The sequence below is a fragment of the Mustela putorius genome, unplaced genomic scaffold (genome assembly GCF_011764305.1).
Source record: "Mustela putorius furo isolate JIRA1106 unplaced genomic scaffold, ASM1176430v1.1 tig00000460_pilon_pilon_pilon, whole genome shotgun sequence".
Taxonomy (NCBI): Eukaryota; Metazoa; Chordata; class Mammalia; order Carnivora; family Mustelidae; genus Mustela; species Mustela putorius.
The window spans coordinates 11759636-11784058 of record NW_025421389.1 but is presented as its reverse complement, the minus strand read 5'-3'; the positions used below and the strand labels follow the sequence as shown (position 1 = coordinate 11784058).

The 24423-nt window shown below is 45.4% G+C and overlaps 1 protein-coding gene across 6 annotated transcripts in view; it reads right to left on the bottom strand.

Moving 5' to 3' along the window:
* The window catches only part of ETS1 (ETS proto-oncogene 1, transcription factor), a 129233-nt gene that overhangs the window by 40271 nt on the left and 64539 nt on the right, over positions 1-24423 (bottom strand). Inside the window, exon 2 of one of the 6 annotated variants that reach the window (XM_045080360.1) lies at positions 1255-1356. The exons of 4 other annotated variants lie outside the window; for them this stretch is intronic. In XM_045080360.1, the coding sequence (XP_044936295.1) occupies positions 1255-1356 (102 nt within the window). Of the gene's footprint in view, positions 1-1254; positions 1357-16105; positions 16214-24423 lie in introns of those variants that run through there. One more of the 6 variants, XM_045080363.1, reaches the window with a different exon arrangement.

Sequence of the window (24423 nt, the reverse complement as noted above, 5' to 3'; positions counted from 1 at the left end):
ATACCTTGGATTCCCCTGTCCTACAAGCAGCGAGCACGGGGATCATTCTTCCTAACGGTTCACGTCTGCATGACCTTCTAACTGTGCAAGAAAAGGCTGGGGATGCTGGCGAGAATCCAAGGGGCAGTGCCAAGCCGCCTAGAAAGTCCCAGTGTGGGAAAGAAGGCATCTTTACTCCTTTAGATCAATAGAAATAGAAAAATAGAAATAGAAAAAACTCTGACCCAGAGTTGACTGTCCCTGGAAAGCTGTTCCTGGTCTCTAAAAGGACTTATCCCGTGAAGACACTAATATCTCATTACAGTGTGACAGGGAATCTCAAATCCCGTCTCTGTTGCTCTCTCTCATTCGCGGATGGTGGATTAGAACTAGGGATCAAGAGACCTGTCAGGGTCCTCTTTCTCCCACTGGTTGTGGTGTGATTTCACTCCTGTGAAAGGCCCTAGAAACTTGGCAGGCAGGCTTTCCAGCGGAGGGCGATGGTCTAATCCACAAAGCCTCTGGGCTGAGGTTACCGCAAAGAAGGGAAATAAATGTCCCTCCCCAGCCCCTCAGCTCTGTTTTCACAGACCTAATGATGGGACAGAGAGATGAGGGACAGGCAAGGCGGTGCTCTGGCAAGCAGGGAGCAAGGTAGGGCTTGAGCGCCCCTTCTGAAACCACCCTTCTCTACCCAACAGTCCATTGCTGCCCCACATAAGGGGACACCACCAGGAGTTCTGAAACAGATTCCTATCAATTAGGAAAAACTACAACCAGGCTTCTGCCCTCCTCTTAATACCTAGTCTCCTACAAGTCACCCGACAATTTAAAAAAACAGTCCAAAGAAGTAGTACAGAAAAATCCCCAATTTGCCCTCCAACAACCAGGCTGACCAAAAAGGCAAGCCAGTGTCCAGTTACAGCCTCTAGGCCCTGCTGCCCACGCACACCGCCACCGGAGAGTACAAAGGGCTTGGGTACCCCGGGGCCACCTCCGAGGTGGATGCCCCTTCTCGGCCGGAAGCTGCCACGGGACAAGAGAGGTGGCCTCGGGGGAGGCAAAGCATGCTCCCCACCGCACTGGGAAACCGGCCGCGGGTCCCGCAGCTGGGCCTGGGAAAGAAGCCTGCGGAGAGGGCTTCTGAACATCTGAACATCTGTAGGAAGTGACTTCAGTGCTCTCCCTTCTTCCCTCCATCCACCCCTGCCCCATCCCCCACAAGGAGTTTTAACACATTATTACCACTGAAGTCCTGAGGATTTGGTGACTCACCAGGCTCACACATGGTTCCAATGAGCCCTTGACCATTACATGGTAGGGGAGCAGGAAAAACAAATGAAAGCGGTTGTAATTCGGCAGCGCCGGAGTTCAAACCTGCCAGACAAAAGGGATTGCAGGCATGTTCCCAAATCCGTTCAGGCACCTGACATGCAAAGCTATTTTTAATCACTGGATTTATTTCTTTCCTACGCCCTCCACCATCCTCCACCTCAGCAAATGTTTCGAAGTCAGAGCAAAATCCAAATTAATTCCAGGTGTTCAGGGAAACCCAGAGAGGCTCTTCCGTTCCAGAATCAGAGCCAGAAAGCAGAACTGCCCCCTGGGTCCTGCAGCTAAATTTTCTTGCTCTCTACTTAAGAGTAGTTCAACTCTCCTACCCTACACATTGGGCACATGGCCTGAAAGAGGAAATATTTGAATGAGTGTGCCCAGCTGGAATGAGTCCTCAATTCTGCATTTTTTCTAGCAGCCCTGGCAAGAGAAGGTGCACGAGGACAGGTCTCCAAGAGCAACGAGACGGAGCATTCTTTCATTATCCGGGATTCTCTCCCCACCTGACCAGGACATTTCTTTCCGTTCCCCCCATCATTTTCATTACTAGGAGGTGCTCAGTACGTAACCAGTGACTTGGACAGAACTAAAAAGCATCTTGTAAAATATCAAGACTACAAGAAAAAATACACAATTTTACTTCCTAATGCTTTGAGAGACAGCAAGGAGAAGGAATCTGGCAATTTTCCCAGGTACAAGGAAGCAACTGAGAAAATAAGAAAAAAAGAACACAAAAATCCGATTCTGAGATGTCAACGGAAATTGACATCTCCGCAATCTGGCTCTTTGCTTTAATGGAACAGACTAATTTCTGACCTATTCTGCACCCTCCAGTCTGTTAAGGGGGAAACCTGTTCCGAAGCAATTATCATCTCAAATGTGCCTTGCCAGGACAACACCTCACAGCTCCAGGATCCAGCGCACCTAAGAAGCCTTTTGGTTTCCAAAAGGCCCTAAGAGTGCCATTTCAGAGTCAATATGGCACAAAACAAAATTGTAATTTGGGGCTCAAAACCCTTTTCTAGGTGTTTGAAATTTGCCAAACCTAAGCTGCATTTTATCCTCGTCATTCACGTGCCCTTCAATGAAAGACACTCTAACGATTTAAAATGGGTGGCTCAGTGGGTTAAGCCTCTGCCTTCAGCTCAAGTAATGATCCCAGGGTCCTGGGATCGAGCCCCACATCGGGCTCTCTGCTAAGTGAGGATTCCCCCCCCCCTGCTCTCTTTGCCTGCCTCTCTGCCTACTTATGATCTCTCTCTCACTCTGTCAAATAAATAAAAATAAAATCTTAAAAAAAAATAAGTACACTTAACATCTTTAATAAATAAATAAATAAATAAATAAATAAATAGTGTTTTGATTGTGGATATTCGGATCCCTGCATAAAAAGGGACAGCACAACAGAGTATTTTAAATAATCAAAAGTTCTAACATGATCCTTTCAAACCATTTACTGCATATGTCTCACGCTTCATATCATTTGCTATGTAGATGATTATACTTGACTCCCACCACACCACACATTTTACAAGTCCTGAATCTCCCAGAACTATGTGACTTCTTTGTCATAGAAAATACAGAGAAAAACACAGAGCCCGGTTTCCATATTACTCAGGAGGAAAGCCTGAATTGGCCCCTTTCGGCTCCAAAGCTTTGCAGATGGTCACAGGATCTCCTATGGACTCTTCTGTCACACCTCTAAGTGAGGCCAAACTCCAGCCCTGCAGTCAGCTAAAATCCTTATGACGGGATCATAAGGCTTTTGGTGCCAACGTGGCCCAGGATCACCCCACTGAAGAAGACTCGGGAAGATATGTGACAGGCTCCATCTTGCTATAATCCCAGCTTCCTCTTCTTCAACTTCACACGTGGGCCTTTGATGCCTCCCCCCTGAGGCCCTGGAGATTCTGGTTAATTGGGGGCTGAGTAATTTATTTTCACTTCACTTGCCTCCTGCCCTTGATTTTTCAGGACTGTTATCAGAACAGAATCTCACATTTTACAGAACCTTCTCCCCCATATTCTAACATGATCCTGAAAACAACCAGGTTTGTGGCATTATCTCCACCACATAGGTGAGGACACTGAGGCTCGCAGAGGTCACTTGAGTGACTTTGCTAAGATGGTCAGGCCAGTGCAGTGGTCCGAGCAGTGCACAAACCCAGATCCTCAGATACCAAAGCCAGTTGTTTTGTACCCAGACCTATTCACAGAGGTAAAGCAGGGCCGGCAGAAATGCTGAACACCAGGACATTTCCTTCCGTTTCCCCCCATCATTTTCATTATAGAGAACATTCCTCCCGTTGAAGAAAAGCACCTCAATCCCTGAGACCCTCTGTAGAGAGCAGTCACATCACCAGAGCTGAGGGGTCTCACCGCACATTCTACCCTAATCCGCTCAGCTCAGGGCCCACCTGACCCTGATCTGGGGGGCAAGACTGGCATGGCGGGAGGTGGGGGCGGGGGGGGGTTGCTCATGAGGATCACCAGGAAGGCCAGGCTGGCCAAGGTGGAAGATGAGGCGTTTTCTCCACGGGCAAAGGAAAAATCTGGGCAAACAAATGGAGTGGAGCCCGTTTATTTAGGCTGGAAGAGGTAAAGTTTTTCTGCACTTTTGAACTGTTTTCTCAAGGCCTGCCTCTCCCTCCCACGCAGGAAGCAAACACAGAGACAGGCCTCTTGCAGTGAGGGCTTTAGTCACTGAAGGCTAGCCCGGGAGAGGCAGAAGGAAGAGGGGCACAGGCTGGGCGGCAGGGTCCACAGGCAGGGATGGGGGTGGAGGGAGCTGGGGGGGATGGGCAGACAGGGAGGAGCTGGCAGAGGAGTGGGAGGGGAAGAGCTGGCAGGGAAGGCAGATGGCAGAGAAGGAGAGAGGGAGAGAAAGAGGGCACAGAGCAGGAGATACTGGGAAATCTTAAACCAGAATAAAGGCCAAAGCGCAGAGTGGAAGAGGACTGGGAAGAGCCAGCACCTTCCAATTAATGATGTTCAGAAAGCAGCATTTTTCCATAAATTTTGAAAGGAAATTCTCTCTCGACTTTCTTATTTATTTATACATTATATAAATACATTTCTAAACCAAAAAAGGACCGTTTTTTCCAATGGGAAAAAGCCTTGTCTGAGATGAAAGCCAGTCTTCAAAAACCCCTTGGAGGAAGCTGAAACCCCACATGTCTTGGTGCTACAGAAAGAAAAACAAAGTGGACATTCTTCCTGTGTTCTAAGGCTTTTTTATGCAGATGTGTTTTTCTTTTAATAAATAAATCTGGACAGAGAAGGAAAAAGCATCCTCATACACATTCACACAGTGCAACTGTCTGCTTTCAACCCAGAGAAACCACAATGAAAAAGAAGAATACATAAGTCCATTTTCCCAGTACAGGGACAAAGATTTTCAACAGGGCAGGCCACAGCCAGGGACGTGATACACTCTACATATGTAGCCCAAGGTCCCCAGATGGACAAAGGACGATGGGTGAACGAGTAATGACAATCACAGGTAAGATCAGACCTGAGACCCAAACAAACACTATGCTTCCCAGAAGGACCCCAGTAATCCTGTAGGATGCCACCTGACTTGCTAAGACATTCAATTGCTCTGTCCCTTTTGAGCCATTCAATTTTCTTTATGGATTGCAATCATGATTTCTTAACGATTACACGCACTGAGTTCAAATCTGCCCTCTAATGAGTTCTAGGAGGAGAACTTCTCCTCTGAGAAGGAGGGCTTTGTCCCTCCTTCTGTGGATTGAAACCACGCATACAAGTTTCATCTTTCTTCATCTATCAGTTTCCTGACTGCTTTAACATCCCTTTGTCACCAGTTCTATCCAGGTTTTTAAATTCCTTGGTGGTGCCTTCAAGCACTCATGACAGGCTGATTCTGTCCTTCCCCCCCGACCCAGAAGCATTCTGGCATGCCCATGTTCCTCAAAGGCATCAGGGACATTCCCAGGCGAACACCGTGCTCCTCAGGAGGAAATGAGACCTCCTCCTTCCCCTATACCACTCACTTCTGTGGGTACAGACCAGCACTGAGTTTTCCAACAGCTACACGACAAAAGCCATTCAAAGTACACCGAAGCTGAGCCAGTTCTCTACCTGTTGACTGAATCTTATTAACCTCAGTGGAAGGCTTCACATTTATCCATATTGAACTTGACCTCGTTTGTTCTTATCCCTACATCACAAAGCTGTCCCCTTCCCACTAGCTTTGCACCATATGCAATTTAATAAGTATGTTTTCTTTATTCTTCTCTGATATGAACCCCTGATAAAAATGTTGAAAAGGCAATGACCAAGTCCTGAGCCCCATAACAGCAGAGACCACACATCATTCTGACACACAATCATCAAGACCGTTTTGGGTACAGTAGCTCGACCAGTTATAAATCCTCCTGATTTTACTATGGTTGGATCCATGTAGCCTCAACTTGACCACAAATATATCATGGAAAGACTTGGGCAAAAGCTTCATTGGAACAAAAATACGAAGCTCATAGATTCAGATGATGTGTCCAACGAGAAGCCAGTTCCCCCCAGGTTCTCCCTAAGTGCCAGACAAGTGGAAAGGCAGCAGAGGAAAATGGAGCTTGGATTCAGATCTGTGCAGGACAGAGATAGAGAAAGACACCCAGAGAGGGAGGGGGTGGGAGGGAGGGAAAAAGAGAGAGAAGGAAGGGCAGGAAGGAGAATGAGAGAGAGTGCTTAGAGAGAGCCCTACAGTCACTTTGCATCCAGAAACAATGGGCACTTAGAGAACAATGGCTACAGACAAAGTCTTGGTCTATTTATATCTGCCACTGTTAGTCCCAGACAGGAGGAACTGGAAGTCTGCCCTGTATGTACAGCTCCAACTGGACCAGAGCTGGGAGGAAGATGAGGTCACCAAGAATGCTGCCTCCTTTGAACAGGCTCCTTTGCTGCTTGTATAGTTTCTTCTTAGCCTAAAGGATCTCTTTAGCCAAGTAAAGAAGTTTGCTTGCCTACTGCTAAAATACAGCCACCGCTGAGAAGGCCCGGTCACAAAAGGAACTGCTGCTCAGCCCGGCCCAAGGCAATTAAGGCCTTTGTCTACAGAGGTTCAAGGAAGGTGGGGATGTCAAGGGAAGACTAACCGGTAGATGGAGGTTAATGCTAGGGGGTTCCTGGAACAAGAGTCCTATCAGATCTGTTCATTACACTCATCTCAGGGCTCTATAAAAGAGCTTTTCTGTGGGGAAGTTCCCTCCTCACTTCCTGGGAGCTAGCATAAACAGGCTAGGAGCTGAAATGCACAGATTGTGTCTCCTGTCTCATGAAGATCTCTGCCTCCTCTTCTGACAGGCTCTCTCTTCTGGAAAGGTCATCTTCTGCTCTAACATCACTTTGGCGTGATCATCAATTCCTTCCTGTGATACTTACTCTTTTCTTTTATAGGGTTCCACTTTTCCTTTAAGTTTTTATTCTATCTTAATTCCAGTATAGTTAACATACAGCACTGTATTAGTTTCAGGTGTATAATATAGTTAAGCACATTACTTAGATTCTTAATCCTCCAAGAGGCTGACTAAAGAAGATCAGCAGTGGCCACATCAGCCTGTGATAGATACCAAAATGAAGACGAACAGAGCTGAGCCAGAGAAAAAGGAGGGGGGACCCAGCAGTGAGCCCTGTGGCCGGCCCCCCTGCCGCCCCACTGCATTGTCTGTTTCCCCTGACGGCCTTCAGCATCCACGGGCGACCGGTAGCCAGCAACTGTGTCTCCTGGATCCAGTCCAACCTGACAGCCTCCTAGAAGGAGTGCGAAGCTGGCATCTCCCAAAGGCATGAAATTCAGGGCTTCACAGAGATCCCCTGAGGAGTCATTTTAGCTTCTTACTCACGCCTGCCAGTTCCTACCACCAGCTCCCCTCCCTGTTCTTAGAAGACCAACACTAAGGAGGCAGAAAAGAACCCAATTAAGACCATTTTTCTCCTTGTCATTGAACAGGCTGAGGGTGTGTCATTGAGAATACCCAGGGTCCTGTCACCCCATTCACAGGGAACTAGAGACAACGTTGCTTGATGTGAAGGCTGAAGTCCGGAGCAGACCAGCGCTGGACCTGGCTGCAGAAGGTGCCGCCGGCAACCAGTTAAACTTGAGGCGCTATGTTCCTTCAACACCCCACCCCTCCTCGGTGACTTCAGAAGGACCTGCATCAAGACACTCAGGGTTTCGGTCATCCGAGGATGGTCTAAGAAACCTGAATGGCAGGCTAACTGAGATAATCTGTACAAGGCCACCACATGCAAACACTCCTGTACATCTTTCCTTCCAGGCAGATGGTGAAGACTGAAACCCAGCTGAGACAATGGACCGCCTAAACCAAGATCTAAGTGGGCTCGTGGACCACCTCTCCTGCTCTACTAAACTCACCCCAACACTGCTTCCTTGACTCCCCCACCCCATCCCTAACATGCTCTCAACATGCTAAAGATTCCCTTCTGCTCCAAGGGCAAGAGAGCAACATGGGAGCCATACGGAAGCCAGGGGGAGAAGGCAGAGAGACACATATTCCCACCCTAAAGTGGGGCTGACATCAGAGGAGATGCAACAATTCCCACCCATCAGATGTTTGGCAAGTGCTGGGGACAGCCCTTCTCTAGACCTATCTGTCTTCCCAAATGCCTGCGTGCCAGATAAAATGCACCAAAGACCGATGGCACGGCCCGAATGGGGAACATCTGTAGTTCAGAACATCAGACTTTATGGATTCAACAGCTCATTAATTAAAAGACACACTCAGTTTAGTAAATCCAAATGCACGTTCCTAATGAGGAATCAGAGATCCTGTTGCTTTGAGGGATTTAGCTAATAACTGCAGGGTACAGGCTCAAGTTCCCTGAGCTGCTAAGACTCAGGACCTGGAGAGACAGCTTCAAAGGGATTATGGGTATTCTCCGGAAACCATTGGGTTCACTGCTAAACCTATCATCTGAGGCTACTCCAAGGTTTGTTTAGACCTACCTAATCTGTAATTTTAGCCCCTATATCTTCAACTTTGGCCTTTTTTATGGCGTTGGGCAGTAACTATCGTCCCATCCACTCTACTTGTGTGTTCACACTTTTCCTTGGCTCTCTGTTCCTCTTTACCAACCTCGCTATAGCTATAGGACACAGAAAGCCTTATCTGGGGCCCAAAAGCAGGAAAGAGGAATTTATAGAATTCGCTGTAAAACAACTCCTTGGAGGGACGCTCTTCTTCCTGGCAACTCGACGTAATTATAAGATGAATGAAAAGCAGGCTGTGGGTAGAGAGGAGGAGGAGCCGAGCTCTGTCACTGGTCAGGGGTCCTACACTATTCCCGGAACACAAACTTAGAACTCAGACGTCAGCTAGATCAAACCCTTTCTTCTACAGATGCGGAAAATGAAACCCGGAGAGGTGACATCAGCTTGCCTTTGGTCACAGGGTTATTAATTTTAGACCTCCTGACTCCCTGTCCCATATATTTTTTTTTTCCTCCATACCCCTGCTGTTTACTCATAGCAGTGGATTGGGAAAGAGCTGGTCTTCCTCATAACTTGACCACTATAAAGCGGTGTCCTTATGGACACACACTGCCCTTCTCCAAGTTCCCAAGAACCCAAGGGGAACAATCCATCCAAAGATCTAAGAAACGTGACTTGGGACTATACAAATGCTACCTGTTCCCGCTCCAGACTATAAGCTTTCAATGTCAGTTGTCAGCCTCTACCTTAGTTTCCTTGGAGTGGAAGATTCCAGCTGAATACCAGGAACTATAAAGCAAGCAACCTTTAATACCTAACTTCAATTGCATGATACCACTGTGTCTAACAGCTCTAAAACTTGAGGGTGCTGTTCCCACCAATTCAGACAGAGCGAAGGCAGCAGTTAATTTGAGTGATCTACTGACTTTTATCTAAAAAGCACTGAAAGAAAGAACAGATGACCACTATGCTATTCAAAGGTTCTAGAACGCTACCATTCCAGTCCCGCTGGTATTCCAAATAGAGTAATGGAGACACAGTGAGAGGGTTGAGGGGTGACAACAAACCCCACCAATGGAGCCAGCACATAAAATCAAGGGCATTGGCCTGTGCATTGAACCTGATGCTTCTGATTAATGAGGCCATAAGTCTGACTCAATGTCCATGTCCTAAAGCAACACCGGCAGCTCCAATTCTAAATGAAATCCATTTGGAATGCAAGGAGTTAAGGACTTAGGGGAAATACACTTAACTATGATCTCTTCACCTCTCCAGGTTATTTTTCTTCCCCCTCCCTTGCTCCTTTCAGAACAAGCCTCTCCTCATGGCCCCAAACCTTCTGACAACCCCACCACTGCCCCACAGCGTCGCCCACGCCGGCCCGGAGCAGACAGCACCGGATGCCTCTCCCAGTGGCAAACCCTCGTGGCTGAGAAGTCGCCAGGCAGACCCAATCTCCAGATCAATGGGTGTGAGAGGCCAACGGGTGGAGAGCAGAGAAAAAGTGATCAATTCAAAAGGAGGAGGGAGCAGAAGCCACTCTCCATCTGCCCGGGTCTGGTGGGAAGGGGAGACTGAGATGTGCAGCCCTCAGCCCTCATCCGCTGCTAATAAATGGCTCTGCCTCATCAGGAAGCCATTAGGAAATTGCAGCCACCGCAGCCCTCAGCTCTCGGACGGAACGGTCTGCATGCAGATGGTGAAAGCACTCATTATCTCTGCCTAGACGTCCACTGGCTCACTGCACAGTGGAGCCGAAGCAAGGGAGCCACCAAAATAGAGCTGGGGCTCGCCTAGCGAGGCAGCAGCGAGTGAGGAGGCCCTTACAGCCAGTGGACAGGCCGATAGCCCTCCCCTCAGCAAAGTGCACAGAGCATCAGGGGAGAGTAGTGGGAGCTCTTATCAAGACACACGGGTCCACCTCCTCACGTTCTCTGTTGGATGGCCTTGCCAGCATTCCCTTATTCGAAAAGAGCTACTGTCTACTAACAGCTATGGGCTTTCTGTTGGGGGTGATGAAAATGTACTAGAATTATGTATCAGTGATGGCTGTATCACTCTGTGAATGCACTAAAACCCACCAAACTGTACACTTTCAAATGGGGAATCTTATGTTATGGAAATTAAATCTCAATCTAAAATATATATTATATATATTATATATATTTATAATATATATAATAGTCTTATATATAATATATTATATGTGTGTGTGTATATATATATATATATATATATATATTTTTTTTTTTTTTTTTTTTTTTTTTAAAGAACTAGTGAGCCACCTTCTACCAGCCAAGCAACACCCTGGTGATTGGGAGACAGACCCTTCACCTGGATTTTCCCTTTTCATGGGAGAAACAAACCTCACACAGGCAGACCAGCAATAGTCACAGTCACATCTCGTGATGAGCAACAGAACGACGACTGAGACCAAAGGTTTCGTGATGGAGACGAAGTGAGACAAGAGCTGGGTTCCAGAAGCCTCGGGGAAGGGGGCAGGAAAAGGCCTGCTGATGTCCCGTGTCAGGGGTGCGACACAACAGGGGGGTCAAAGTGTGAAGTACGCCTCCAAGAGATGGCATTATAGGGAAAGGGAAGCCGGAGGGGTTGGGACTCTGGCATGTGGAAGCCTCCCGAGAGAGCAGATCGGCTCTGCTCTCTGGAGACTACGGGAGAAGCCCAGCAAGGTCCACTTCCAGACTCGCAGTGTCTACAACTTTCGGGGTCCACAGCTTCCGGGGCGGGGCCACTTGGGCGAGGTCTGGGAGGGAGGGCCACAGAGCAGGAGGAAGCAGAACACCTCACGGTCCCCTGACCCAAAGATGTCCTCAGAAGACGCTGCCCAAGCACTCAGACTTGGGTCTATCAGGCTTTCACGAGAAAACAAATCTCCATCAGGCTAGGTTCTTTCTGGACCTTTCTCTCCCCACCCCTGGAGGGAGACAAAGGAATGGCAGACAGAACAGAGATTCAGGCAAACCAACACCCCCACCCCCGCCAGGTTCACTGGACATGAACCCGAGGAAGGTGCAGTCACAGCACTGTGACCAAAAGAGATCTTTTGGAAAATTCTTTTCCAAGAGGGATCATGAGTTCTGTCCCCTGGAATGCCCCAGAGCAGTTCTGATTGGTTCCGTGGCCCTGACTCAGAATGAGCACAGCTCCACCCTCAGATGAGTAAATAAAGGAACCCAAGGAATGGAGGGAGGGAGAGGAGGAAAGAGGACAGGCAGGCGAGAGCAGGACAGGAACCAGAGGAAGGCAAGTGCTGACTCTGGTGCAGGGAGCAGACAGATGAGATTTCGAGTCCGTTCCAGAGAGTGGTGTGGCAGAATTCAAGGAAGAATTCTCTGAGCCTTACACCCCACTCCAGTTGGGATACAGCCCTGCCTTGGCAGCCTGCTCATCGCTGCTTTATAATATACTGAATTAGTCACTGGATTAGCAAGCACATTTACACACACTGGCACACAGCTGTTTAAAGACACAGGATCCCCTTTTCTAGGGGCCAGATTCTGGATGTAAATCAACCATTCCAATTGGCCACAGGCAGGCTCCAGGGGTGCACGGTTCCTACGTACGTCTTCAGATACAAAGCACTTTAGGGACACTCAGCTAGAACTAAGAAGATCTAAGAGGCATCTGCAGGGGACAGGAGGAGAAGCCTGCGGAGAGGAAAGAAAGTGGGATTTTTCAGTCCTGAGGCTGATTATCTTAAGGAGGTTGTCAAACGGATTCACTGGCCTGACCTTCCCAGGAAGGAGTGAGCTCTCCTCCTGGCTTGATCTTTTCACAAGCAGCAGAGGTTCCGTCCCAGACCTCAGAAGCCTAAGGTTGCTCCCAAGCAAAGAAAGGTTTCCGGGGCAAAGAGGAGAGTCCTTATGCAGCTAAAATCATTCTATACCCTCCCTGATAACTGCAATTCCAAGAAATGTCCTTGTTGACGAGGCAGGGGCAGTGCCTGTGAATAATGCTTTCGGGTTGGAAACGTGACCAAAGCCCTAGCTCGAGTTTGGTTAAGTATGCGTGAGAGGAAGAAGATACTGCTAACTGGCCACAGGGACTGCTCTGGCCCGCTGGTTAGGGGGGTGTCGAGTGGAAAATTTTCTGTAACCAGGTTAACAGTAACCACAGTTTTAACAACCACTGTAGTCATAAGAGCGCTGTCAGCAATGAACACGGTGGCCTACAAGATAATGATAAAATAACATTTACTGAGACCCTATGGCAGTGGAGAAGTATTGTCTCGAATTATCTCAAACCTGGACAACAGCCCTGACCGTTCTTTATTCGAATCTCTGTTGTAAGGATCAGAAAAAACAAGGCTTACAGAAGTTAAATGCTTTGCTTAAGGACAAATTAGTAAGCAGAGGGCCTGAATTCAAACTCAGGACTAGCTCACATCAACCCTACCCTTCTCAGGACACCGTGGTGCCTGCAGTGAGAGACACCCTCGTCACCCACATAAGGAATGGCAGACTGTGATTTGGGGACAAAGATCACTTTCCACGGAGCAACCTAATGTAAATCCCCTTCTGGACTTAAGATGTCTCATCCACCAAATGGGGAAAAGAGAATAGAGAGAGATCTGAAGATGATGGGAAGAAACTTAGGGCACACAGAAATCCACCTGGCAAACAGAAAAAACAAATTACTGAAAAGGGTATACTGCAGTGAGGTGTTTTGAGAAGATCTGCGAAGAGATCTGTGACTGGTTTGCGTAGGATGAACCTATCTTGCACCACCAGCTTTTAGAAATTCAAATATTAATTCCTTGGAATTGGTGTGCCCATAAAATGCTGAAAATATTCTCTTCTTAGAAAGCAAGGCAGCAGAGGGCCACCAGAGACTGGACCCATCTTTGCTCCTTGCTCGCCGTCTGCAGCATGTCTGCGAGCAGAGCAGCCTGACCGAAACCTATGACCCTAGAGGCAGTCGCCAGGGCCCAATCTCATTTAAAAATAATTTTTTGTTGTTGTTGTTCATCCAGCACCCCAGATCCTTTGGAGACACTAAAGCTAGGAAGGCATTTCACTTTTCCCCCATCAGCCCATCCATCATAGGAGACAACAGGTGGGGGCGTGGAAAGCCACAAAGCCCCCCTAAGAGAAACCTTCAGAAATCCAGAAATAAAGCAGTAGATACTTGATTTTTTAAAAAAGCAAAAAAACAACTTCAGTTGAATCAGAGGTTAACTGCAGGTCCGCTGTGTAGACATTGATTCATTCCATGTGTGTTTATTTATCTACAAACATTCCTGTTGCATCAAGTGGCCTCAAGGCCTAGACTTGTGCCTCTGAATATCCCCTCCCTGGAGAATTCTCAAGCAAGGGTGGGGCTCTTACTTCATTCCTCGATTTCCCAATCTGGGAAATGGGGGCCAAAGCCCCAGCTCTGTACATAAGTTGGTGAGTTGAGTTAGCGACTTTTCATTCGTGCATTTTGAATTTGAAAATGCATAGTGACAATTGTAGGAACTTTTTGGTGGGGGGAGCTTTCTCTGTATTACACATCCCAATGGTAGATATTTATAGATCTACTGAATGTTTTCTTCCTTACCCTGATAATCATGAGGATCCTGAAACAGCATAACGCACAAAAGAATGTTCCAACGATCAAAGCCTCTGATGAGAATGGTAGCAAATTCTCCCTCCAAACAGATTCTAAGTTGGTAGGACTTTGTAATTAGAAAGATCTAAGCTCAAATGTATGACCTGAAAACTCTAGAACCTTGGGAAAATTAATTAAACCTCTCTGAGACTCAATTTCTGACTTTAAAAATGGGGATTAATAAACCAAGCTCACAAGGTTGTTTAAGAAAGTTGATTATTGGTGCAAAGCAATTTATTTCCCTCACTCCTGCAAACTGAAACCCAGATACATACAAAGACCAAAAACAAGCACCCAGCAGTTTTGAGGAATGTTTGGTTTCCATTAGGAGGCAAGGAAAGTGTAAGATTGAACTCTTGATCTGACGTGAAATCAAGGACGCATTTCCTGTACACACACACATGACTCACCCTTAGTTTATGTATTCAGTATTGTAACTCTGTATCAGATCTCTCCCTAATTTGATAATGTTTCTTGCATCACCAATGACTCTAGAGTACTTTCTAAACCTGAGCTCATGAACTCTCCCACTCTCTCCTAAGAAGAGGCAGCTCACTCAGGAGGAGCGAGCACCCTTCTTTTAGAAGAGTTGAGAGATGATAGAGATGTGGAGATACTCTGGCCTCCCAGAGTATCTGGGAGAGACTCAGCTCTCTGCATTCCCACACCAGGCAGTAGTAGGAGATAAAATGATGACCACCTACAGAAGAGGACCTGCCCAGTTTCAGTCACAGAAAACATTTAAACTGGGGAAAGGTAAGACCAAAGACTCCTTAGGTTTGACCCAAACTCCCCACAAGTGGAGAACTCAAAGTCAAAGTTCAGGTTGAGAAGGAGACACTTCCACCCACACTAAGATTTGCCTTCCAAGATTAGATTTTCCTGGCAAGCATTAAGTTTAGGGCTGAGATTCCAAAGTGCCAAACTTAAAATGATTATCTCCATTTTTGCTGCCATCGGGGGTCCTCATTCCCATCTCCTCTTGCCCTACAACCCAGAGCCCTTCCAAGGGCACTGCTGGCTACGTAGGATTACCTTCACCCCTAGGAAAACAGAAACATGCCAAGGGGACACTTCTCAGGGTAACAACCTCTCACTCTGCCTTGGAATGCTCTAGTTTCCAGAATGACCAACACAAGTAGGGAGGGGACTTATTTTTATACCTAAGGAAGAACACATTGGATGAGTTTGCTAAACTCAGAGTGTATACACCTGGTGCCATAGCAAATGCCCCTGCCCCAGGGGGGGGGGAACCTACTCATCTAAGATGTCATTCCTTCTTATACAACTCTTTGGCACAATTCTTGCTCATAAAATGCAGTTTGAGGTTCTCGGTTGGGCAGGTTTTCTTCCTCTCCCCCCTCCAACCACCTGAAGTTCCTGCTAGTCATCCAAATGGACTTCATTTGCTAAAATGGGTAAATGGAGGCACAGAAAATTATATATCTCGACACAGGAAAATGGGTTGGACAGGGATTCTTTTCAAAATGCTTTATATTTTAAAAATAACATATTTCCCAAAGTCCAAGGTCAACCCATCCCAGAGGGAAACTACCTATTTATCTAGAAGCTAGTGGAGTAACTCACTTTTTTTTTTTTTTTAACTTGAGAAGAAACTAACTTGCCATCCTACTTAAAAGTTGGCCAGTGGGTTGGCATCATGGAAAACTATGCAGATTTCTCAAATCCTGTGTCGGAGTCATCTAGGCAACCTACTTAGAGCTCAATAATTAGCCAACTGTGTGGGACCCACTAACTACATATAAAATATGTGGGGGAAATCTATTTGTGGCAAAAGAGGAGAAGGTGTCTTGTTGGCATTTCTGATCTCAAGTTCATGTTTACTACTATATCCTGATTACTAATAATTACTATTATTATGAATACTATTTCATTAACACTGAATGCACTATGTACTCGCCAAATCAAATAGTGAAAATGTATATGGCTAAAGAAAAATGTCAGGAAGTTTGGGGAACACAGCTTCCTGTTTTAACTCTGCCACTGAACTTGACCACGTAAACGTGGGGGCAGGGGGGACTCAGAATCACTGCTCTGCAGTTGCACCATTTATAAAATGTTACTATCTAAAAAAATTACCTTGAGGTTCAAATGTGGTGAAGTCACGTGTCTAACTGTAAAAGTGCTACCAAATTATAACCCAGTATTAAGGGAACTGGACAATAATAGATACAAACAGACCTGAGGGTTTCCCCCAAATTCAACAGGCATCCCAATATTTCTGCACATGTTGGAGGCAGCAGACCCAGAACTTCAGAGTGAGTGGATCTGAGTCTAAAGCCTTCTGCTCACCAGCTGTGTGAGCTTGGGCAAGTTGTTGAACCTCTCAGTTTCTTCATCTGTGAAATGGAAATAATATTTAGCCATTAGGGATGAGGGTAAAATAACGAGGTCCTCAGTATATGAATGCCCTCACGAATTAATAAGTTAGCACCTACTAACTAATAGGACCAAAAAAAAAGGGGGTCAAGATGAGGGGAGAGAAGCGCCCACATAAGTACCAGTAGATAAGGTGAACCTTCATACGAACGACAGTTTTTCTCCAAACTGGCATGCCGCCCTTAGATGCCTGCTGCTGACAGAAAACGGGAAAAGTGTGACAGGCCCTTCTCAAAGTGTAGAAATAACATCAAGAAAATGATTTTCAGATAACAGCTGTGTGCAGGCGACACTCTTCCACGGCTGCCAAGAGCGGCCTTTGAGCAGCAAGGCGGCCTGGGCTCACCACGCCCCGACACACACTTGTAGCTTCAGGGACACGGCTGGGGCAGCTAAAGCAGGAGATGTCTTCTTGGCCCCTGATTCCAAAGGACAGCCAGCGCCTGCAAAAGGGTCAGCTGCTGGCTGCGTGAAGAGCCAGAAGCCAGCGGCCCAGGCCCTTCCCTCTATACAAATAGGAGGCAGGAGCCTTGACTCACTGAGTCTGTCAGGAAGAGGCACTGAGACGACTTTCAGCAGAATGCATTCCTCCTGCAGGAGGGGACTGTTTACCTACCGAGCAGTGCACAGAGAAGTGGCAGCTTAGACAGAATCAGCTCACTGCTCAGACCACATGCTCAGCCCTGAGGATGCAGCTGGGCCTGGCTGCTTCACCTTCCAGACCCCTAACCTACATCTCCTTCCTCCAGATGAGACCCCACACTAGAACCGCCTTCCGCTACAACTGTAGCAAAGGCTGACGGGATGAGGAAAGCTGTTTCATGGAGCAAGAGGAAGGCAGGACACCTGGTCCAGGGTCACCCCCGAGACAATGTGCCCCAAGTTTCTCCAACGTCAAGCAAGGCCAGGAACAGTTCCCAACACCTCCCTCCAGGAGACATATTAACCTTCACAGATGTATCCCCAATAGATCGGCAAAAGTTGAGGATTAGGAGAAAAACAGCCTCGTTTTGCCCACCTCTTGAGTGACATATATGTTCTCTCTGAGCCTGAATTATTTCAAATGTTCTCTAAAATCATAAAATGTCAGGGTAAAGAGAAACCTTACGGGTCATCTTCTCTGGTTCATGTATTTGACTGAGGAAGAACATGAGGTTCAGAAAAAATGAAATGACTTGCCCAAGGTCATGCAGACAAACAGGTGCAAAGCCATGGCTAGAAATCAGGGCTGCTGACCCTCCGAGAAATGATGGGTCCCTATACACTGTACTCACAATATTTATTCCTACTACACTGCTAAGTCTCCCCTTCCCATGCATGAATCCTCACTGTATTCATTTAATTAGTATTTCAGTGATAGAAGACAACCTTCGCATAATGTACAGAATTCACTGAAGTTTTAGGCAAGGAGTATCAGAGAGGAAAAACATACAAATACTAGAAGTAAAAAGGTCATCACACGGAAACTCTTCCACCAAAAATCTCCTTGTGATGGATTTTCTGAAGGCTATTTTAAAATCATACTCAACAACACCCTCTGATTTTAAACGTGAACGCTAAATAATGAATTACCCTAGCACAAAACTGTTATCACACAAAAATGACATTCGATGAAAGCTGTTTTAGTTCCTACAAGTAGTAAGAGCTCCAAAATGCTTCAAAAACTACAGATCTACAAACACTCCCCAGGTTTAGGAACGCCCTTGCCTGACCTAGATTTTTTATTTTCCATTCGTACCTTGAAAATAAGTACCTGATTGATTCTGTCATCTACTCTGAGATTTAACGCCTATTCTGATAAACTGATACAGAGGTTTTAACAACTAACAGTATGAGTGGGAGGTAAAGTAATGCTACCAAAAAAAAAAAAAAAAAAAAAAAATATATATATATATATATATATATATATATATCTCAGAAACCTATTCAGTAACACTTCTCTGTCCTTAAAACCTTCCTACCTTCAAAGGCAAAATTAATTTATCCTGAGATTCAAAATGTTCTCACATGGGTCCTGCCTTCACGTTTCCTTCTCTCTTCCCTTTCTACAATCAAGGCAGTTTTCTTCGTATTTATGTAAGCCTTTCTTTTACTCTAAACTTTCGGCGTTCTTCCCACACTGTTCTTTCTATCTAAAATAATCCTTTCCCTGTTCTTACGCCTCCTTCAAATGCTTCTGAAATAGCCATGTTCTCCCTGAAGCTGACCTGTGAAATTATTCTAGCCTAGAAGTGTTGGAAGAAAGAGCCCAACAGGCATAGAAAATATAAATAATCATTGATCCACACGCAGGTCCATAAATTCACACAATGCCTCCTGCACTTTCAGCCATGGAAGCATCTGGAGCCCAGGGAAGATCTCATCTGATTTACCCCGACTAGCCATGCATCCATGAGAGATTTAAAGGCTCCTGAAAAGATTCCACAGATGAAGAATGGAGAGCCAAGCTCACCCACCTAACCACCTAAGACTAGTTCCTATGAGGAATTTCCCAAAAGTCTATGATACAATCATAGTCTATGAAATAAAAGCATTAAATGCTTTTATTCATTTTCCTTATTTCTTTTTGTTCCTTTATGAGTTCTTTATACTTTTTTACTCTTTTTTTTTTCTATTCCTTTTTAGCCAAAAGGGATGTTGCAATTGAATCCACCATTCCCTTCCTCCCCTCCTAAAGCACTAAAGGCTTGTTTTTCACTTTTGTTTTTGTTTGCCCATTTTAGTGGTACAAAAAAAAAAAAAAAAAAAAAAAAAAACTCTATTTTTTTCTTGCCCGTTTTGATCCCATCAGTAAAACATCTCATCTTGGGCAAGCATTAAAACAAAACAAAGCAAAAATGTTAATTGTCTTCACTTGTGTAATGATGACATCTCGCCCCACTCAAAAGTTCATTTTCACACTCACACACACACACACACACACACCACACCCCATGCACACAACATGCACAAAGTTTACAGTTCCTCTGCAGAACCGTGCAAAGCAGAAATCAACAGCTTAGCATGAGCTCCCCAAAGTTACCAAGAGGTTTCAAATGCTCGAAGTGAACTTGTTTGAGGTTGATTTGTAGTTATTTCTCGGGCTCTGAGAAATATTACATTATGCGTCAAAAACACATTTAAAAATATTACTCACGGTTGGGGGAAACCACACTGAACTTGAATTATTTCAAACTCTTAATATGCCCCTTACTTTGGAGGGTCTAAACCCCAAGGCTAGCAAATTGAGAACAGGTATTACAGAGAATATTATCATCTAAATTCAGTGTCTAAGTGGTGTGTCCCTCATTTGCTGGGAGAGTTCAAGCTCATGTCCATCATTCTAGTATAATTATTCACAGTGCCCATTACATTCTCGAAAGTGTCCCAGTTTAGATGATAAATTATAGGAACTTACTACCTAGACATCAACAAGTTCTGAAAGCCTAAAACTGGTCAATACTACGTTGGGTCTTAAAGCACCATCTGGGTTAGTATTTTACAATTCTCAGGGACAGAACTAAATGCTACAGAGAAGGACAACTGAAAAAAGTTGATGGGACAGTAAGAAGCGACATTTGGAGTGTCCAGTGAGAGGCTTGGACCCAAGCAGCAGAAACTGGAAAGCACCTGGGAAATATGACAAAGTTGGCCAAGTAATCAATAAATATTTATGGCTTGAACAGCAATATTTTGAGTGTGTCTGTAAGCATGGCTCCCTGCCAATGAAACTGGATACTACTGCAACCTACACCACAGACCATTTTCTTTCTGTATCTGCACGGAGACTCTAAACTTCACAATCAAAAGAAAAAAGTAACACAGATAGGCACGGGGCTTCGGAAAAGTAGCCAAGCAGAAACAGCTTCTTTATGCAATTTGAAAAACATCTACTGACATTTTGAAAACAAAAGAGGTCTTTAACCCAACGGAAAAATGCTAAGCTATAGACACATGACAAATCAAAATGATAGATTTGGGAATTGTCTTGACGTTCTCGATGCTGAGTTAGGGACTGCGTGCGTAGCAGCTGTAAGCCAAGAGTGGGCCTAAGAGACTGGGAAGATGAGAGAAAATCTCATCAGACATTCTGAGCAGGGAAGTGGGGCCAATTTCATTCTGGAGTAGTCAAGTAAAAAAAATATGGAGTCTGTGTTGTCAATATACAAATCCACCTCAGTGATGACTGTGTGGGTCCCAGGATATTAATTATTTGGAGAAAATGCTCCCCATAAGGCAGTGATAGAGGAACCCATACCTTACCCGGGACAAGTAATCCGGGCATCTGTTTCTTGATTGGCCAGGGGTCATGGAGGACTGGTGGGTCCACAGGTAGAATCCCAAAGCTCGCCCTCCCTTCTTGTACACACAGCCCCTTGACCCATTAAATGGACTTGTAAATACTACATTGTAGCTGGAAAAAAAATAAAACATTGAGTGTGTAGACAGCAAATGTTGGGGTCTATGGCTTCCTTTGGAAGCAAGAAAGTTAAACCACAGCCGTATTAAGAAAACAAACTAGTTGCTGATCTATGTCTCTCATCCATCAGATTGTGAGTGAGATTATATGCAGAGCTGTGTCCATGAGGCAAGAGGCAAAATGGGCAGCATCAGGAGGCTCCAGGAAGGATGTGACCTTGGAAGTGAACATAATCGCCTCCCCACCTGCGAGAGAGAGAAGTATATCTGGAAGACACTGGAAAAACAAGAACCCAGGTTCTCTGCTTGGTGATCTGAGGCAAGCATAGCTCCTACCTTCAAGCGCCTTCCTAAGGCAACACAACTGGACTGGCGGGCCTGGAGAATGCCCACTGCCTCTCCCTAAGCCCAGAGGGAGCCCTGCACCTTCTCAACCCCCAGAGAACCCACCATCACTGCTTCCTCATATGCCCCCTTTGCATGTATACATACATATATATATGCAATTGTTTACATATATAATTGTAATTGTATATACACAAATATATATTATATATCACATATATTCCATATATATGTGTGTAATTGTTTTAAACATATGTCCCTTTAAATTTCCAGAGTTACCATGAATAACGTGCTTTTTTCATTTTAGGTACAAAATGCCTGCAACAGCTCATCAATTTGTAAGTTTCTAACAGTGTGGCCTTGGGCGGATTTTGCATCTCTTTGAATATCATTTTCCTCATCTGAAAATACAGACAAAAATAATAGCTCTCCCCACCTGAGTTAGTGTGAAGGGTAAAAAAGTGTTATTTGATGTGAGTGTGCCAGGTACGTAATGTAGGCCCCATAATTTGTTATTTGAGAATGGCAAGAATCTACCATCAATGCCAGGCCCATGGGATACCACTATAGCCACGGGCTATTCATTCCACAAACCAGAGAGACTTCTGGAATTATGCTGTTGCTATAGCCATTGTAGAGGTATCTGTGCTCTTTGAAAGAGAGAGCCCCACTTTCCTGAAAAAGCCTGACCGACACTAACCAGCTCTCTGTCTTGCAGAGATTTTGCTGGAGCCCAGAGCAAGCTGGGTTCTGGGAGGCTGACCACGAGCTGGTTTGTCTCCTGGTTGGGTGGGGGTGGGGGGGATTATGATCCTCTTACAGGGTGGTCTGGTCTCTTTAAGAAAGAAAAAAAAGTTACATAGACAAAAAAACAGCAATACAAACCAACCAAAAATGCCAGGAATGCAAGCTCTGCCAACAAAATAAATAAATAAAATGTGAGATACTTTATAATAACTGGACATGATGCCTTTCTCAACTTTGCATAACTGAAACACTGTTTTTTCATCAGTCCTTCAAATGTCCCCCTGGTCCCTAGTCTTGGTGGCCCTCTTGCTTAGAGGTGGCCCTGATCACCTCCGTCACCTTAAGTAACTGACCAGTCCTTGGGCATTTCTTTAGCTCTGAGTTGGGACCTGGAGATACTCCCACACTCGGAAAGTTACCTGGCTTGCTGCGTTAGCCCTGGGAGGCAGAGCATGGAACCTCACTGGCATGAGATCTCAGCTAAGGAGATGAAAGTCTTCTCTTTAACTTGAATCTTCTTTCCCTCTCAAAAAAGGGGGGGTGGTGGTGTACACAATACAGCAGCAGCCCCTGTGAAACATTTCAAGGGCCCCCGAAAATCCTGCACTGGTCAGGCTCATTTGTGTTGATTTGTTTTCTAGTTAACTGTTGAGACTCTGCTATAGGTCTGTACTGCTTTCAGATGGTGTGCATACCAATATACATAATTCTCCTATCAACCCTAAGAGACAGAACAGTTACTACACTCATTTTGTGGATGCAGGAGCTAGAGCACAGAGAGATGAAGTAATTTGTCCAAAGTCGCACAGCTCATAGGTGGCAGAGCTGGGATTCAAACCCAGACAGGCTGGCTCCAGAGTCTGGGCTCTGAAGCACGAGGCTCGTTAGTCACTAATGGAGTGTGGTCCGTAGGGGTCTGGAAGCACAGTGAATGAGCGAGCTTAACAGCCTGGGCAGCTCTGCCCTTCTCTCCTGTCTACACTGATGAAGACACAAAGACTGACCTAAGGGACGGCAAAAGGAAGAAATCTTCCTGTCTCTAAGAGCAATATGTGTCCGCCATGGCCGCCCATCCCCTGCCAGGACAGCGAATATCCAGAATTAGAACTCCTGCTTGTCTCTGGGCATTATGCTCACCTCACCTAGAAGGTGGAATGGGGAGGGAGGGGGAAAACGAAGCGGCTTGGGAATGTATTTGCTTTGGCACGCAGGCTCTGCCCTTCTCGGTAAGCTCCACACCAGGAGGGAACTCGTGGACTCTCCACTCTCCATGGCTCTGTTTGTTTTAGCCCATTTAAGACCCAAGAGCCCCTGCAATCACATACTGCAATCAAAATGATATACCCACTTTACATTAACAAGGGATATCCAGTTCCCAGGTTATTTCAAAATATATGTTAATTTGGTACTTAAAGCTGTTGAAAATCCTGGGAGGTCTCGATCTAGAAGAATTGTGAATAAAGGTTCTGGATCAGGTCTTAGCCACAAAGACAGGCAAATAATCCAGGACTCCTGTTTCAACACCTTTTCCCACTGCCTCCCTACTGGCTCCCATGTATTGGTTGGGGGGGTGGGGTGTAGGGATTAATGATTTAAGCCAGATAAGATCCCAAACTAGTTGTCTCCACACATAAGAAACTAAACGACCCAAAGAATCATTCTGAAAAATATTTAAGTCACAGCTGTGGACACAAAGCCATGCTGTGAAAAGTTAAACTTTAAACACATGTCCTATATGGTCTGATGGGCAAAGCAAATCCCCACTTAGCCAGTGTCTTCTCCACCCACCAACACAGGCAGGCAGCCCCAGCCAATGTTTCTTCTAGCCGTGCACCTGCAAGCTTAAGCCTCAACTGAAGTTTCTTTGCTGAGCTTTTCAAAGGTAACTTGCAGTGTTACTCAAGGCAACATAAACTGAGAAGTTAAAAAAAGGACTAATTTTACTCTAGCCACTGGCTTACAAGATTTTCTTAAGTAAGTGACTTAGCTTCTCTGGGCCTCTATTTTCCTCTCTGAGATATGGGTACAATATTCATATATACCCTACTAAAAAATCCAGGAAAAAAAATTAAAAAAAAAAAAACAACTGAAACTGCTATATGTATTTGCCAGTTTCTCTATTTTCCCCAAGACAGGACCAGAGGATCAAATCTCATTATGATGAGTGCCAGAAAATTGCCCAATTTCTCTGACCCGTTGAAATTTTGTTGTACCGAAGGCTGCTTACAAAACCTGATCAGTGTCTTGTCAACCTTTTTTAAAAAAGAGAGGCACTGTAAAGACACTTAGTACAATAGATGTTGACTGTAGCATTAGTGCTTACTGTCCCCATTTTACAGATGGGAATGCTAAGCAAAGTTACTTGCCCTGAGGCTTATTTTTTATCAATAACCAAAATAACAACACCATATGCTCAAAATCTCTAATATATAATATTAAATTACCCCCCCCAAAATGACTTCAGCTGTTTACTGTGATCTAAAACATGTGTTGCCAGGTGCTCTTTATTCCCAGCACATGAAATCTATTGTAGGTATGGGGGCTGACCTATCTTACACGATACTTCCCAGACAGTCAACTCTGTCCTTCTCCATAAATACACAAACAAGCCATTCTTAAGGAAAGAACCT